General features: G+C 42.0%; 1 protein-coding gene across 6 annotated transcripts in view; it reads right to left on the bottom strand.

Annotated features, from left to right (window-relative positions):
- The window catches only part of sox6 (SRY-box transcription factor 6), a 129967-nt gene that overhangs the window by 100706 nt on the left and 11595 nt on the right, over positions 1 to 17666 (bottom strand). For 4 of the 6 annotated variants that reach the window (XM_070993590.1, XM_070993812.1, XM_070993667.1 and 1 more), the window contains exons 2-3: positions 8561 to 8630; positions 415 to 465 (exon numbers count right to left, since the gene is read on the bottom strand). In XM_070993590.1, the coding sequence (XP_070849691.1) occupies positions 415 to 449 (35 nt within the window). In that variant the 5' untranslated portion in view covers positions 450 to 465; positions 8561 to 8630. The remainder of the gene's footprint in view (positions 1 to 414; positions 466 to 8560; positions 8631 to 17666) is intronic. The other 2 variants (XM_070993742.1, XM_070993899.1) reach the window with 1 other exon arrangement.

The raw sequence follows: 17666 nt of genomic DNA, 5'->3' as shown, positions 1-17666 counted from the left end.
CCTGATTAGTAAGGGAGGGCAAATGGTGAGAGTGGTCAGACCAAAGCATGCAGTGTAAAGACACAGAAAGCCTGATCTGCAGGTCCTTTAAGCCCTGAAAAGGGAGAGAGGGGGTGGGGGGTGGGGGGGCACAGCTCATCTGCATGTCCCTTAGGTTGTTGATGTGTGCTTTCAGTCTGACTGGAGGCTATCCGGGTGAGCATGCCAGTCAGCCACACACTACATGAACACAATCATAACACACAGGTTTGGCAAATACGTTTGACATTGTTCAAATATACAGACACATGTGCACGCATACACAAGACAAAGTCTAAAGCTAACAATGTGTCAGAAAGCTTAACCCCTGTTAGCCCGCTACCACCCCTGGCCCGACCTGTGATCCTTAATGGCAACAACGGAAATGAAACTAACCTCAGTAAAAAGCTGCTACGAAGAAAGCCCTCCATGTCAGCGTGTGGGGTTCTGGCAGGAGAAATCACAGAGAACCATTTTCACTATGAAACGAGTGATAATCAAGAAGAACAAGGAAGAAGGAGGGAAAGAGAGGAAGAGAAAAAGAAAAACACATAGAGCATACATCTTCCTTCTATAATAAGGCATGTCTTTAATTAAAGCAGAAATATGGCTACGAACCCATCCTCTCTTTTTATGAACTGACATCATTAATTATACCTCTTTCCATTGAGGGAGTGGATTTGCATACAACATCGGTTTGCACTGAGAGCCTGATGATATGTTTGCATCAAATAAACTCTGCCTACTGATCTCCATACAGTCTTTTTCCACGGCTGTGTGCAGATATATACATGTACATCCAGCAGTGTAACCACAGATCCCAGAGCAGCCCCGGTCTGTGCAGAGCAGGCAACGGTGGTCCAGCTGCAGTCCATGTGTGGCGAGGGTGCTGTGGCTTCTGGGAGCCCGGCCGCAAGGGACCCAAGCTGGGACTCGCAGCGTCAATGAGGCAAAAGGATGTGGTCATGATGTCACCACTTGTAGGGGTCGTTCAGAAGCCTTACCCACAAAATACTAGAGACACATGGCTAAAAATGACTTACAACAGGTTTCCATTAGCCTGTGTTATTGGTCTGTGTATTATACGCTCTTATTGTGTTAAGATTGGTTGAAAATTGATTAGGACTTCCATGCGCTTCGTTTCTAGTGGTAAAAACAAACAGCGACAGCAAAAAACTGATTTGCGAGCGGGACGCTGGTCAGTGCTTCAAATTTAAATGCCTCTCAGATCTCACTAACCTTCTAAAGATACTCAGCCGCTGAAATATGGCATAGGATATCTCGCCAAAAGTATTACGAGTCATTTTGCTTCAGCATTTCATCACTCCACCGTCATTTTATTGTGTCGTAACTTGAAAATTCAAGAGCTTTTAAGTCTGCAGATCAAAATGCCTGCTGTGAAAATCGCGACTTTTTTTTAACACCGGCAGAAAGAAAAGTACTCTTTTCCGAACTGTTATGACACTCCCTCATGCACATCACTACGAATAACAGAAAACACAACAGCAAATGCCATCTCAGCCCTTAAACACCTTAAGTTTTAGTGACATGGGTGTAATTTGGCATTTTCTCCCCTTGCTCTCACTGCTCATGAGACAAAGCCTCTGAGAGAATGGAAAGAATGAGCTGGGCCCAAGGACACTGTGTCTTTCAGTCTGGCCAGCACTTAGCGAGGCAGTGGATCCACAAGGCCCAGAGGGCTCAGCCGAGACTTTTCTCACAATAAGGTGTCTGGGGAGGCGGGAGTGGCATAGCTAGGGGCGCTGCAGCTCTGCTCTTTTCTCCACTCAGCTGGGCCCAGAGCACATAATACCATCACCACGGCACAGCACACCGAGCCAGTGACAACGTGAGAAAACAACCGTCAAACAGTGCAGAGCAGATCAAGCGTGTCTCCTCACTTCTCTGAGTGCAAAAAGCACACATACTCTGAGGCGGGCGCACACCAACTAAAACAATTACCAATACAAATCCACTCTGAACTTACAGCACATGCAAGCAAATTCTAGTACACACATTTACATAGTGCAGACCTTAGTTTAAAAATAAGGAAGAGGAATAGAAACAGCATCGACTTTGATGCAGAAACTCAACAAATTCACAGATAACCAGTGACAAGATGAGTGCTCATTTTTAATTATATGAATGTGTGTTTATTGTACTGACACCTGAAACCTTCACAGGCTTGAGCAGCAGGAGCGAAAATGAAATAGATTAGGCTATACTCAGTTTCTATCTTTATCTCTGGTCTTATTCCATTACCCTTGTTCTTTCACTCTCTGTGTGCTTGTGTTTCCTCAGCTGTGCTTGCTGTCTGCAGTCCCATTGTGGTCAGAAACAACTGAACTTAGCCTATGGAAGCAAAGGTGCGGTTTGGAGCGCAAATGACCAAACGCAGGAAAAAGTGACTGGGCCACATTGTATTTGCTCCTCTGCGAACACAAAAAAACAAGAATGTCTTTAAATTAAGGCTAGGCCACAATTCAAGGGCAGGCTCTTTGGTGAAGGAGAAGCAGGCAGGATAGACATCACTAAGTTGGCCTGGACCAGTCTGAGCAGCACGGCAGCCCTTTCGAAGAATGAGCCTCTGCCAAAAGCTGCCTCTGCCTAACCAAGTCTCCCACCATCTGCAACAAATGTGCTCTATTAAAGCAGTACCATATGGACAACAAGCTAGCTATTAACACGGCTTCAGCACATCCCCTTAACCTAGCCCAGATTTCAAACTTCCAGTCAAATTGACTGCTGATTTAATGCACCGCCAGCAGCCATGTGGGTCTTGGCACGAGACGGCGCTCTCAGCCTTCAGTCATTAACAGGCTCACGTAGAGCGCGGTGCAAAGTGAGACACAGAAGTTAGTTACACAGATCCTACCAGTAACTACATCCCAGGTTACTTGGTGTATCCCTTAACCAGACCCATATGAAAAGAAGCAGCAATATCCAGAGATTCTGCGTTGATCCCGGAACTCCAACCTCCTTAAGACAAGTAAACCGAGGCTCAAAACACTCTATTGTACAGAGTGGAAACAAGCTTATGAAGCAGATCTGCCCACAGAGCTGCTGCAGTGGCAGCCTAAGTGGTGGCTTATGTCTCAGTTCTTCCACAGTGATGGAGAGTGCATTTGCTCCCTCTGCATGGATCCAAAATGGCAGTGATTAACCCTGCAGGGTGTGGAGGGGGGGCACTTTAATCCCTGTGGGCCGGGCGGCCATGTTGACGCCTCTCCCCTCTCTGAGTCATTGGGGGACCCACCCACCGTTCACAAAGCCGTGCTCTCTTCTCCTCGACCATGACGCCACAGCTATGAGGCCTCTGTTCTACGACTCAGAGACAACACACACACACCAAATCAATTACAGTCCTATGGTTTGAACCAGACTCCAAAGTTCAGTAAATTCAGTTTGTTTATTTTTTCTTCTCCTGTCTCGGCCGCTTCAGATACTGTACATAATTAGCGTGGAAACATTTCTTCTCTCAGAAACTTGAATGTATGCAGAGCTGCGGACGTATGGAGACAGTTTTACAAAAATCAGAATACAGTTTGCTTTTTATTGGACTTTTTGATTTGAACCTTGTTAATTATTAAATAATTTTCTTCTTCATGACAATGACTGTCTGTATAGACCAGAATCAGGCCAGTGAAGGTTTTTTTTTTTTTTTTTTTTTTCCAATAAACTATTTCAGACTGAACATCAATAGCAAACGCAGCTTTAAATCATATTATTATTACTAGAACTCTGCTTAGGTTTTATCAAAAAAAAAACCCCACATTTATTTCTTTTTTGTTTTTAACCTTTGAATGTGAAACATACAATCATTGCTCCACAACATCTCTGCCAGTAGTGTCCCTATGTAAACTGAAGTGATAAGCTAAAGACTGCCTGATGACAGTCTAATTAAATAACCCGCTCAGTGCTCTCAGTGGAGCCGCGAGATGTGTGAAAAGGTACTGTTGGTTCGAGAGAAGGGAGATCCAGAGAGGGGGAAAAAGCTGTCCAAGCAATCCCAACATCCCAGCAGACAGCTTTACGCCAACTCAACACCCAGTCAAATGAAATGTGGTGATACCTGCTCCAGCACGTGTCTGCACACACACGTACATATATGCATTTACGCCTACCGTATAGTACACACACATGCACACCCACAGACACACCTAATGTTACCTTTACTAATGGCAGTAGTGTCCCATTGACCCCCTCCCCCCACTGCACATACGCTTGCACAGACACACACACACACACACACCTCAGTCAGAGCTGCCAGATGAGTAGTGAATTAATTTGTGTGAGCCACTCCAACATTAAGAAGGTGTGTTGAAAGGTGTCTGCTCATGTTTCAAATTAAACGCGCTGCTGGTCAGCATTAGCACCTCGCCACCCGTCGGCAACTGACACTTAGGGGGCTGGGGGGATGGGAGGAAGGAGGGGAGCCCATCCGCCGTTCACACTGGAATAATTAGAACATGTCAGGAAGAATTAATTTCCTCATTTTTCAAAAGGATACACAGAAATTACCATGTTATTATATGACAGGGTCCCTGGGAGGATTGGATTAAATTTGATTTCTTGCGCAGCCCACACAACAAATTAAAGTCATAAATAAGATGGAAAGAAGCGGGGCACAGAGCATATGTTTATGGCAATGAGTGAAGCCAAGGGACCAGAAACAACTATCTTCATTTCATTTTATTTAAATCAGGCCGACACCGTGTGTCTGAATGACAGCGGTTGCTAATGGGTCGAGATTAGAGGCTCCTTGATATTAACACAGAGATCAAACAAGTTCAGCTAAAAAGTGGTGGAGAGTACAGTGTGTGTGCTGCTCGATGAGCCTATTCTGCACAGAATGGCCAGCTATTGCTTGATCTTGGTCTGAAGCACGACAAAACACTGAGCTTGAATGCTAAACTTGAACGTACAGCTTTTCTTATAAACAGACAACATTTCACCCTGTGCAAATCAGCCAAACCCCATTCTTCCTCGTGTTAATGGCTGAAAGTGTCACACTGACGGACAAAAGACAGAGGCTGGAAACAATGGCATTTTTAATCTGACTTTATATGAAAATGGGTATCTTTGTATCTGTATTAGAAACACAGCCTGTCCTTCATATTTTATGCTTTCCCAGAGAGGATAAAAGTGCAACTGAAGAAAAAACAAAGAGGAATAAAGGACAATCAAATTAAATGGTCTATTTAGGATGAGATATGTTCTAATTTAAAGAGCATATTCAGCTGACCCAGTCTAACAACCCAACGCTGGACACCATCTCTCTTCCTGGGGCTCAGATTAGACTTGTTATCTTAGTGTTACAGTTTTATACTGGCTTGCCTGGGAAGAGTTTTTCAACTGTTTGAAAACGGGCTGTCATTAGAGTGGAGCACTCCCCTGGGCACCACAAACTTTAAATAATTTGCGAATCAATTAACTGGCTACTCTCAACGCAACAGGGATTTCACACTCCAGGGTCATGGTGCATTATCAGTTGGAGACGATTCATGGCGTTTTGGGAGAAAAGTTCATGGTTGAAATCATTAATTCATTTTACCGGACTTTTAGTTATGCATTACTTTCCACAGCTGGGGTAGCAAGAAGATTAATGGCATGTTCTCTGGTCCTGCCGTGTACAGCTACTAGGTGAAAGTCTGTCCTACAGTACAAGGGAACATACCTTGAGGAGCAGGACAGCAGCCAAGTCCATATTAGGTTTTTATTCTTCTGAGAATGAAATAAAGTCCATCAAACCTTCAAATAATAATAATAATAATAAACTCAGAGGCTAGGTCCTCTTCATGTGATTAAATATGGACCATACTTCATCACCGACTGTAAAGAGAGCCCAGACAACACCCCACCTAATCAATTTGCCAACATGCATATTTTAGCTTGAGTACTTCAAAAGGAGGTCATTCATGAGTAATACAGACAGCAAGCTATTAATTGAATGCAGAGTTTAGGCAGATGCATAAAGTTCAGGAGGGTTTTTTCACATTGTTGACAGGTAATGACATGTGCAACAATTAGTTTTCCAAATTCGCCCTGGGATCCTCTGATGTAATTGAGGCTGATGAAAATAAAATCTTTGTTAGGCACTCTTTGTCAAGCAGCCTCTGCTCAGCAACATGTTGACCATAATCACTGCAGGGTCAGTGGACTGAAGAGGCCCATTTGATAAATAATAGATGAAGAATAAGCTTTCAAAGGTTATTCATTTTCATTTTATGATGAAGTGCTGTTTATTTAATTTCTGACAAAATGGCTCCGCCACATCCTCCCCGAGAGTGGTGTTGTCGATAGTGGGACCAGAGCTCTGAGACTGTGTGGCTCATTGAATAAATAGCGCATGCTAAGAAAGAGTGTGTATGGCCTGTTGTGATGGTGCAACATATCCTCAGGTGTCTCCAGATGAGATTGTAATTAAACGTGTTCTATAAGCACTGCAGACACAAACTAAATTACTTCCTGTCATGTTTTGAAATTCATTAACCATGTGGGTCAAAGGAGCTATAGATTTCGTATTGTATGAGGATCCGAATTAATGTCTCCGAAGAGTGGGATGGAAATGAACGTTAGTGCAGTACAGCTTCATGCTGTATTTTCTTTTATAATAACTACGGACAGGTGCTGCGAAGCGTTACAGTGACTTAACAACATAACCACTTCAGCACTGACACTTTTTTTTTTTTTTTGTCCAACTTCAGTAGTCCGTTTATTAGCTGAGGAAGAGCATTTTTTGCTGTCCAGCAGGGGGCAGTAGACACAGTTGGAGACTAATAATACTGTTAAGTATTTGCAATTGTTTATTATTTTCAAACAAGCATATGAGGCTTATCAAGTAGCAGCTGGTGATGTTTCTTTGTTTCTTGCTACGTGAGGATATTTTTCTATGCTGTAGGTTTACGAGCACTTAACACACTGAAAAGTAGACGCAATTTCTCCCTGATTTGCAGTAAACCATGCTAACTCTGACGGTAGGTAAAGAGTTCTCTCTTAAACACAGAGCTTCTGCTGATAACTGGGATCTTTTGCATTTTTATTTAATTGACTCACCCAGGATTCAGTTAGCTAATATTACCATTAATCACCGATGTATTATTCTTAACATTGCATTCAGTTGCATACGTTTCCTCAACAAAAACTAGCATTTCCTCGACGTGGTACATCTGTAATTCAGCTGAGAAGTGCTTTATGTCTGTTTTTTATTACGTCTCTGTCAACAGTGTGTGCAGTGATGTCTTTTATTGTTGTGTATGCCGTGCTTATAATAAATTTGATTAATTAGATTCTCTATTTATGTTCGTCAGTCAGGTCACATTCTGCATGACTGACTGTCATAGTAAGACCATTTTACGAGTTTGAGCCATTCACAACAAACTCAACAAAACTAACATGCAGCAGCAGCAGCAGCAGCAGCAGCAGCAGAGAGAGCTGCACACACGAGCATGTTCGTCTGAGCAGAAGACGGTGTGTGACATGAAATGGCATGATTAAACAATGGTAAATGGCCATGAACTTTGAATTCAGAGAGACATTTCTCAGCTGTTATTGAAGAGCTTCTCAAGCACATTTATATGAATCCCATGATATCACCTGACATTTGGAAGAAAAGAATAATATCAACTAAGATCCTCACCTTTATTTGCTTAATATCTAAGATTCATTTTTATTAGAAAACCTGCACAACCAGCAGCTGAGCAAAGATTGTTCAAGTAATATTTGTATTGATGAAGAGAGGACTTCAGCATTCTCTGTTTTTTAAAGCAAAATGCTGCATTTCATACTGTCTTCCTGAATTTTCACTTTTAGATTGACATATTTTGGCATATAACCAGATTGACTCTGACCTGGTTTAAACAAAGGTCTGATATTGCTTTGGTAGAAAAGGGTGATTATATGTTCCCATATTACAGTGCAGTTGTTATATAAGTATTATGGCATTATCTCGTATTCTGTTCTTTCACACCTCAGAGATACTTGAACATATTTGTGTTTCATAGTGATACCAAATAAAGTTTCAGTCTACTCCAAACAGTTTTAATTTGATTGATTTAAAGGCTTATTGTAATTCCTGACATTCAAGGTTTCATATTTTTGACCAGTTTCAACTGTAAAAGACTTTTCTGCAAAGGTTGATGTATATTTTTGAGTTTTTTCTTCATTTTCTCCTCTTCGGCTTTAATCATTAAAATACTTACAATTAATGAATACTAGAAAGCATGATTTGACCTTAGAATTACAACTCCCACACAAGAAACAGGATGATAGCACACAAGGAGCAGCAGACAGTGAAAAAAGAGAAAAGAATAAAAGACACCATATTGATGCAAAACAAAATGAAAAATAAGTTGGAGGATTTAACATTTAAAGGTCTGTTAGTGACTTTATGGTGATATCAGTGTCTAATTGTGCATACATTGTGTGCCTATCCAATTGTCCACCTCATTTGACGCAGGTGTTCAGTGTGGGTGAAAGACAGCAGGGGTGCATGAGACATGTGGCAAGACAGAAAAAGCTAAAGAGGCAAATTGATACTTACAAAAACTGAAAGACTCAATCCCCAGCTTCCAGCGATCACTGGTCGGTTGATTTTGAATTCATGTAAAAACCTGAAATGTAAGCAAAAAGAAGACAGGAAATAGGGCTATTTTGAGTGTATCCTTGGATACTATAAAACTATCTTGCATTTTATTAAAAATCTGCAAAATATAAATTCAAATGAGCTTTATTCTCTTTTACTGGATTAAAGAAATAACAGTGAATTTGGAACATGGTTAAAATCAACAAGGTATTAGATAACTATGTTTACCTACATCAGAACAAACAGAGACAGAGCTAGAGGAAGAGAAACAGGGCCATAGTGACTGTTGGCTGAGGGTCAGAGTCTCCACAGCTGAGCTACTGTAAGACAGCTTTGTTCGTGTCTGACCCCCTGTCCTCACAGCTGTCTGTCACCAATGGCAATCCATCCTCGACAATGTTTGAAATCTACTTCTTGGCTTCCTCATTAATCTGTCCTCCAGTCAATGGGTTCTGCTAACAAACAGCTTTCCTATAAAGAGGTTGTTTTATTTAATTTTGCTTCCTTTCTTCAAGTGCTGCCTTGCTAATGATTTATTTAGGGGCCATGCTCTGCTAGTTTCAGCATTTCTTGTTGAAGTGCTGCAACTTTAAGAGCTTTGTCAGAAAAAATACCCAGGAAACTCCAATACAGTGTTACTTGCACAGTTTTGTGTATCAGTGAAGCCAAATTTCACCAAAACATAAGAGGTAATGACAACAGAGAGGAATGATTGCTCACTGATGAGACCGTCTAGCTTGAGGGATGAAAATGCTGTAAGCTCATTCATGTTCATTTTCTCACATTATCTTGTGTTTCACAATAAGCCAAGATCTCATTACCAGCTGATTTATACAATTAGTCCGCCTCAGCACTGCCAATTAAACAAGGCCAAGGGTTTTTTAAGGTCACGCTTAACTGATCCGTCACTAATTTGCACTTCAGCACCTCAGTCTCCCATCACGGGGGCCAGTAAGCCACCAACAATAAAGACCAGATAAACGCACCGACTAGCACTACATTGTTGCCGGCACTGAGCATGGACCGTGCTATGTGGGAGGCAGGAGGGTTAACAGGATGAGCCAGAGAAAGGCAAGAGTTGCAGACAGGCCTGAATGTGGTAGCCTTGAGGCTAGAGGTGACAAAGCGGGAGAGGGGACCCAGGTGACCCCAGCTGAATGGAAAGCTGTTACATGAATAGCACCTCTGAGTTTAAGGTCTACTCCTGCCTCTCAAATAACTCTAAACACACATTATTTCACTGTTCTGAACATGCTCGAGCCGCAACCACCCACTCCTGTACTCACACACACACACACACACACACACACACACACACACACACACACACACACACACACACACACACACACACACACACACACACACACACGATTACTTATATTAGTAGCTATTCAGTCAACACAACAATGCCTGCCTGCTGGATAAAGCACATATTACATGGATGGTAATTCAATAAACCAGTCTTTGTCAAACATCTGACTATAGGCTCAATGCCTGTTGTGCCTCAATAAATGAGAGCTCTTATAATTACAGAGTCGACATTAACAAACCTTTGAATTCATAATCTGATGTTAATTGACAACAATGAGGTAAACAATAAATGGGGAAATGTATTCCTTATTCATTGCTTATTTAAGTTAATTATTTGTCTGAGGGAAAAAACAAAAGAATAATTGCAAATAATGAGCAACCCAAATGATATTATAATGAAGCCGGTGTAGAAGTCCCTGTGGTGTAATATGACTCAGTGTCAACCGGCCTATTGTAGCTGCATGTAGCAGCTTTTTTCCTGCTGTGAATTAGACCTACAGGCAGGAAACATAAAACAGGCACTCCCCATTCCTAATTAGAGGATCGGGGACTTATTAAACCCAATTCCATTCGACCCTGAATCCAAGTTATTAGTTTACTACATTTTCATAAAGAAATTGTCAGCACACTTAACCAATATGTTTTCTGTTAATTCTTTTTTGTCAGAGACAGAGACCGTGAGGGTGAGAGGAGGAGATGCTAAGTAAATTTGGCCCCATTAGACCATGACTGACTAGTCAGAGTGAGGCACGAAGACTATTTTCTGTTAAAACAATTTCCCCTCACTGAAAATACTGGAGGTTTAGCTCTCAGACACAAGAAAGATCCAAACGGACTGATGGAGCTGACATCAAAGGAGCAGGGACAGAGAGCTCACAGCCACCTGTGGCATTTCTGTCAAAGAGTGGCCTTTTCTCCAGCTTTGGCTGGTCATGGCTATCACACACACACACACACACACACACACACACACACACACACGCGAATGAAGCATAATGCGAACATACACGCACACACTCAAGTTGCCACAAAAGCTTTCATACGCAGTGAAGCAGAGTTGAAAATTATAGCATCATTTCCAGTGCTGAACTTGTGAGGGAATACACACACACACACACACACACACACACACACACACACACACACACACACACACACACACACACACACACACAGCCTTTCTATACCTAAACTCAGCAAAGACAGCACCAAGTAGATACACTGTCCCTGATTCGCACTGGTTTGAAAGGCCAGAATTTATCCTGTAATTTGGTACATTTCTCTCTCTCTCTCTCTCTCTCTCTCACACACACACACACACACACACAATTTGTCCGGGCACAACACGAGATTCAAATTCCACATTTCTGTAAACTATAAGCTTAACCCATTCACTTGTACTAAAGCTTTCCATGTAGAAACTGCTTGTGTATCTTCATATTACACATCAAACGCACTGTATTGCCTGCTGCTAGAGCGAAAGCCTCTTGTACAGTTTACATGAAGGAAAGCAGCATCACAGCCCAGAAAGAGCACCTTTCAAATCAACTCAACCTTCAAATTCTAGACATGTGTTCATGTACAGTGTGTGCTACGCTTAATTTAATTTTCCTTCACCGTAACAGAGAGCTGTGTTTTTCAACCGTCATGTGACTGTAGCTCAGTATCAATAGACAACATCACCACAGCTGTACGCAGCACAGAGGAGACCAACCAATACACAGCTGCCCCGACCAAACTCAGGCTTCATGTTACTTTAAGTCTGTGTTGCATTAAAACTACTGAATGTGCGACATGTTTGAATTGCATGTATGTGGGTGTGTTTATCTGTCTACTTTGTACGTGTATGAAAATGTACATTTCAAATTCTGTAGTTTTGTGTGCATCAAGCAAGCCAAAACTTGTGCTGCAACTTCTGTTTGGAATTCGTCCAGATCTCCAACATTTAAAAAAATAAAATAAAATAAAAATCCTCTCAATCCTCCGTTCCAAATCCTCACTCTCTCCTGCGTCCAAACACTCTAAAGTAGGAATTCTGCAGAGTTAGTTATTTTGACAATAGAGGTAATCTATGCCATCAGCAGGCTGCTCCCTACCTGGATGCTGTGTGGTTATCTCTGCAGAAGCAGCAGCCACACAGTGAGTCAGGCCGGGGGACTGCGTGGGGGAGTTTGGGATGCAGCGATGTGGGGTTACAACAGTGGTCCCAACGGAAATAGGGAAATGGGAGGAAGAGGAGGAGGAGGGGGAGTGGGCGCTGCGTGGAGGGCAAATTGGTGAAGCGCAAAACATTCTGGCACAGAAATGTCTGATATAGTAATTGAACACATGTGATTGTCTGTTAAATATCCAGTTCAATAAAGTCAATCCTCTCTGCAGCAGCAGCATCTGTGAAATATGAAACGACAGCTTCCATGCAGTGAGTAATCACTTTAGCCGGGAATGAGAGGACATTGCTGGTCAGGAAACAGCTACTGTTCAGGTAGACGCTTACATTTTCATACATATTTTCAAGGAGGAAGTATTTGTGGAGACGTTGTTGGCTCATGCATTTATTCACTTCCTACTGCCGTGATAAACTTTGGACAGCCAGGGGCAAAAACAAAAAAAAAAAAAAAAAAAAAGTCCAGTGCTGTGCTGTTAGACAGACGAGCTGAATTTCTACAAGCGATCGCAGCGTATCATTGAGTTATTTGGTGTTGGAAGCAGGTCAATCACGTGCAAACAGCTGTTTCACGCTCCAGCACACCGTTAACTGTCACAGCCATACAAATCTCTCTTTCCTCCTCTTTTTATCTTAACCCTCTGTCTCTTTCAAACTGCCTTTTCCTGGCCAATCCTTCCTGACACTGAACTACAGCAGACTAGACGCTCACAAAACGTCTAGCACCAACATGTCAGGAATGACTGCCAGAGTGTCACTCTAGTTAAAGTATCTTTGTTGAGGGTAAAACAGTGACCTGTATTCTGGCCGAGCTGAAGTGCAATGGTGTCAGATAAAGCAGAAAAAAACCCACTCTTGAACAGCAGCTATTCTACCCAGAGTTTCCTCCGAGCAATAGCCCCAGATACAGTGGCTGTGGACGATCAAGGCTTTTGCGTGCTGCTCGGCAAATGTATTATTTGTCATTTCCTCTGCGTCAAATAACAAGAATAAAAGTCTATTTACTGAGCAACTGGGTTGAGGCAGGGTGAGAGGAGAGAAACGACCAGCAAATAGAATGTTTTCCTCCACGGTGGACGGCATTCAGTCTCCGGTGCTCCTAACAGGCGGGCGTGCAACCTATCAATTCTCTTTGATTCCCCTCTCACATATTCTTCACTCCAAAGACCGTAAAGACAGAGAACACAGAATAGGCTTGTCTTCTTGCACACTGATGAGACCTCTTTTCTTAACTTCCAAGATACCCGCACATATTTTCTTTTCCTTTTCATTATTTCTCTGTTTCTTTTCTTCTAAAGTGGCGTTTGTGTATTTGTGTATGTTGGGGGCAGGAGCATGAAAACAAGTCTCTCCCTCTCTCCCAGGTAATGTGTTTATTTTCCTGGACCCATCTTCTAGTTTACTGCGTGGTGGCGTTTCTCCCCTCTTATCGCCTGGCCCTCACGGGGCACTTTAGCCCCTCAAATCCTGTTCACCACATACTGGTTTTAGAATCTGTGAAATGAGTGCTAGAGAAGCGTGGCCACAATGTCTGCCTGTGTTGCTACTGGACTCAAATGGGCTTGGTGCTTTTTTTGTCCAGGGAGATGCATAAATGGAAGTTTTTAACACCTCAAAGGAGGCTGGGCCTTTGTGGAGCCACACTAGAGAAGCCTGCCAGTCTCCCGAGGAGGCAGACACACTGAGTGCTGCAGGACAAAGAGCTAGAGGAGTAGAATCAGCAGGGGCATCACTCTGCTTTGGGCACCAACCAGACACACATGCACACCCATATATACTGTATAACTGCGCTTACATACAGAGCGCACACACAAACACATGCATTCACGCACAAACATTACAAAGGCTAGAATGGCATGTTCCAACTATCTCAACTACCTGCAAACACAATATTAAAAGATGTATCAAATATATCAATCTGATCATTTATTAACAGCAAATTCCTCCATTTTTTTACCCATCTGTAACACCTGCACTACAACCTCATTACATGTACCCAAAGCCTGCAGCAGTAGCCAAAGAATAAGACATAATTCATCTGAATATAAACACTGTATTACCACCAGTTAAAATACAGCATACCGTAGCTAACTGTAAATAGATTCATATGTGATTGTACAAACACGCTCAATAAAAATGACAAATACAACCAGCACAACAAACGATGCCATTTCGTACTTATTGATTTCAGCTCCACTGTTTGAAAATAATTTCCTCATTTCCATCCCAATTTTCCTTATTGAAATTCTTTTTTTTTATTCCCCGAGTGCAGCCCAACAGCTGGCATTTACAATCAGTCTTTATGCTGTTTAGATGTCTACAATAAGCATTTAGATGCAAATATCGCTGCCTTGTACAAAGGAGTTGCAACTTCTGTCAGAAGCAACATAATCAACCTGCAATTGTCTCCTGGCTCCAAGTGGTTTCCAGTGACAAGGTCTAAGCCGTAAGCATCTGTATTCAAATGATTCCCTATTTCAGGCACGGTTTAGTGTGGATATTTTCCAACAGTACTGCACTGAAAATCAATCACATGGTGAATTAAACCAGAAAGGAAACAACTGATCCATAAATGATCAGGTTACAACAAGGCATTGGTGTCCGCAAATTATTATGTGTTTTCCCTGTTTCGAGGAGAAGCAGGGACGCACTATTTTATAGTGGCCTTTTCCACCAATGACTTGCATTACTGTCACACATTTTTCGATTTGCAAAGGAGGAAAGATTATCTTAGCGGCGCGCTCAGCACAATGCAGGCAGACAACTTTAACTGAGGAAATGTGCAAAACCTTTGTAGCATGTAACAGAGTAAAGAAAGTTTTAAATGTGCTGCGGTATTCTCAGAGAAGGAAGGTCTACAGCTGAACATTCATATTCCACGTCAGAAAATCACTATCTGCCATTCATGTAACCCAGCAGTGTACTCGACAGTACAACAGCATTTCACTGCGTGTTCCTCTGCATCCTGCTAAAAACTGATCCAGTTTTTAGTCTCTCTTCTCTGGTAGAACACTAATCCAAATGAATGACGTACAGGATAACTCCTTTTTCTTGAGAAAGGAAAAAAAGACTGAAATCTTGATTAAGAGGTAAGGGTCATATAAATGATAATAATAATTAAAAAAAAAAAAAGTATTCTCTGTAGCATAGTGACCCTGGTGTAAATCTGATACTGATGGGGGCATGTGCTTTGCTTTGGCTCCACTGGCCTCTGTGCAGCCATTTTAACAATTAACATTATAACCTCTGTTTTTTCTTTTTATTTACAGTTGCAGAGGTCATTTGTCTTTTTTTGAAACCCACAATTAATAGCAGCGTTTGCAAATGCAAATGAATCCATTCAGGGGGAGGGAAAATGATCAGTTTGAGAATATTTCTGCCTTCTTAATCTTCTTAAGAGGGAAATGATTTAAAAGGAGGACACAAATCTCCAGTGACATGGCAGGAACTGTGGGGCACTTTCCTCTCTCCCTCTCTCCGTTCTCCCTTTCTCATCTCACTCATGTCTCCTTCCCGCCCCCCTTCCCCATTTCTCTCCCGTCCTAATTTACCTCTCCCCCCTTGTTGGCCTGAAGGGGTGGAAGGGCCAGGAGTAAGGGACAAGGAGCTGAGAGCAGGGCTCTACTTGGCTTGTCCCCCCAGAGGAAACAAATGTAGTGTTTGAGCCACTGATCACTGGTATAATTGAGTTTAACACTCCTTTTCTGGATTAAAAAAAAGAGCCTTTGAAATGAAAGGTCAAATTACCTCTACAGTCAGGCAATAAATAAGTCAAACAAGGTAAGAGGTTCCTGCCAGCATATGTTAGTGGCAAATTTAATTAGTGGAAAAACAGGAGGCTCCTTCATTCCATACTGCATTGAACAAAAGCAGTTAGAGTCCCAATTGTGCAGCAAAGGAATGAAAATATATCAATCATCACTTAATTAATCTCATCATTTACAGTCACGTTTCACAGAGCATGATTCTAACAGTCTTTTGGTGCTAATGCAGGAACACCCCGCAATTTAAGACCTCCAGTCTTGACGTTATAATCTCACCCAAATTTTTGCAAATAATCAAATTTCACAGAGGAAAATAACTTGAGACTGGATAATATTCTTGGTCATTAGCCTGCACACTTTTCAATGCATGATTTTTTCCGATTATGTAAGCTATCCTATAGGTCCATTGTCCATTGATTGCAGCACAAGGAAAGAAAATGGGCATAAAGTAAGGCTGCAGTCTGAACTGGAGACTCAGAAGGTGGCCGAGCAATGCACAGAACAAGGGAAAGGGAGAGGGAGAGAGAGGGGGAGACAACGCTGCTCTACACCCAGCTAGTTACAATGTGGCCTTTGTGACATAATGCACTCTGCACAGCAGATTGTGGAAAATAATCCAAAATTTACTGGTTCACATATCCAGCAATAACAAGTGACATCACAACCTGTACCGTATATCCCATGTTTCTGGGCACATTTTACATTTAGTGGAGAATGAGGGGGGTAAGGAAAACATTGCCAAGCAGTTATTATATTCCCATCATGTCCTGGGAGCCCATTACAGCATGGCACAAGCAACGGTAAAACTGAGAAACTCAGCGGGCTGAGGGTACAGGCGGAGGGCTGGGGAGCACTTACACTCACAGTACAAACCTATGGCACACTGTTAACTGCTGGACAAAGATGTAGTTCAAACAAACACTTGGCACCTACAGATTATGTGTATTTAAATTCTGGTGGTCATTAAGGTTTAGTTTTTCCCTTCAAGTGTTTAGTTGGCTTCCATGTGCTACCACGAGCATTAGGCCAAGCACCTTCAGGTGTGTTTGCAGAGCTTTTAAAACAGAGTAATGAAGAAGAGCAGGAGGAAGAGGCGCTTTGGAGCGACTGTCCGGACAGTAGTAACATGAGGTTGCTGTTAATAGTGCTGTAAGCACGACAGGTGGGTCACATGAAAGATCACTGTGTTTTTTCACTTTTCCGACACATGCTCCTCGTTATTCTACAAGAAAAACTGACATAGCTCCAAGCAAAAGAGACGGCCACTACTGCTTACCGCAAACTAGTTTTCAAGTATATCTTACATTACATGTGAGAGAACATTTTCAAGCTAAGAATGCTTTGAACATTCCATTGGGACAAAATGAAAATGTAAATAGATTGAATTGCGTGTCCAAACATGCAATAAGTGCTGCAAGGTAAGTATGATCTATGTAATAAAAGAAAAACACTTTCCAGGATTTCAGCTGAATGAGCCAAGCAGACTTTTAAATAAAACTAGCAGACTAGTTCCCACAACCTTTAGAAAAGCGAGTTAAAATGTATACTGAATAAAACATATAAATAAATGTGCTGAAATATGTCACTTCAATCTTAACTAAAAAAAATCCACAGCTGTGCCATTTCATTTTTTAAATGGCAAAATAATATTTTCAAAAAGCAGCCACAGACAGTGTGTGTGTGTGTGTGTGTGTGTGTGTGTGTGTGTGTGTGTGTGTGTGTGTGTGTGTGTGTGTGTGTGTGTGTGTGTGTGTGTGTGTGTGTGTGTGTGTGTGTGTGTGTTGAATGTGAGTACATGTACTTGTGTGAGTGCATGCATGTG

Source organism: Chaetodon trifascialis, chromosome 1, assembly GCF_039877785.1.
Source record: "Chaetodon trifascialis isolate fChaTrf1 chromosome 1, fChaTrf1.hap1, whole genome shotgun sequence".
NCBI lineage: Eukaryota > Metazoa > Chordata > Actinopteri > Chaetodontiformes > Chaetodontidae > Chaetodon > Chaetodon trifascialis.
Note: the sequence above shows the minus strand (reverse complement) of the source record. Positions and strands in the feature narration are given on the sequence as shown.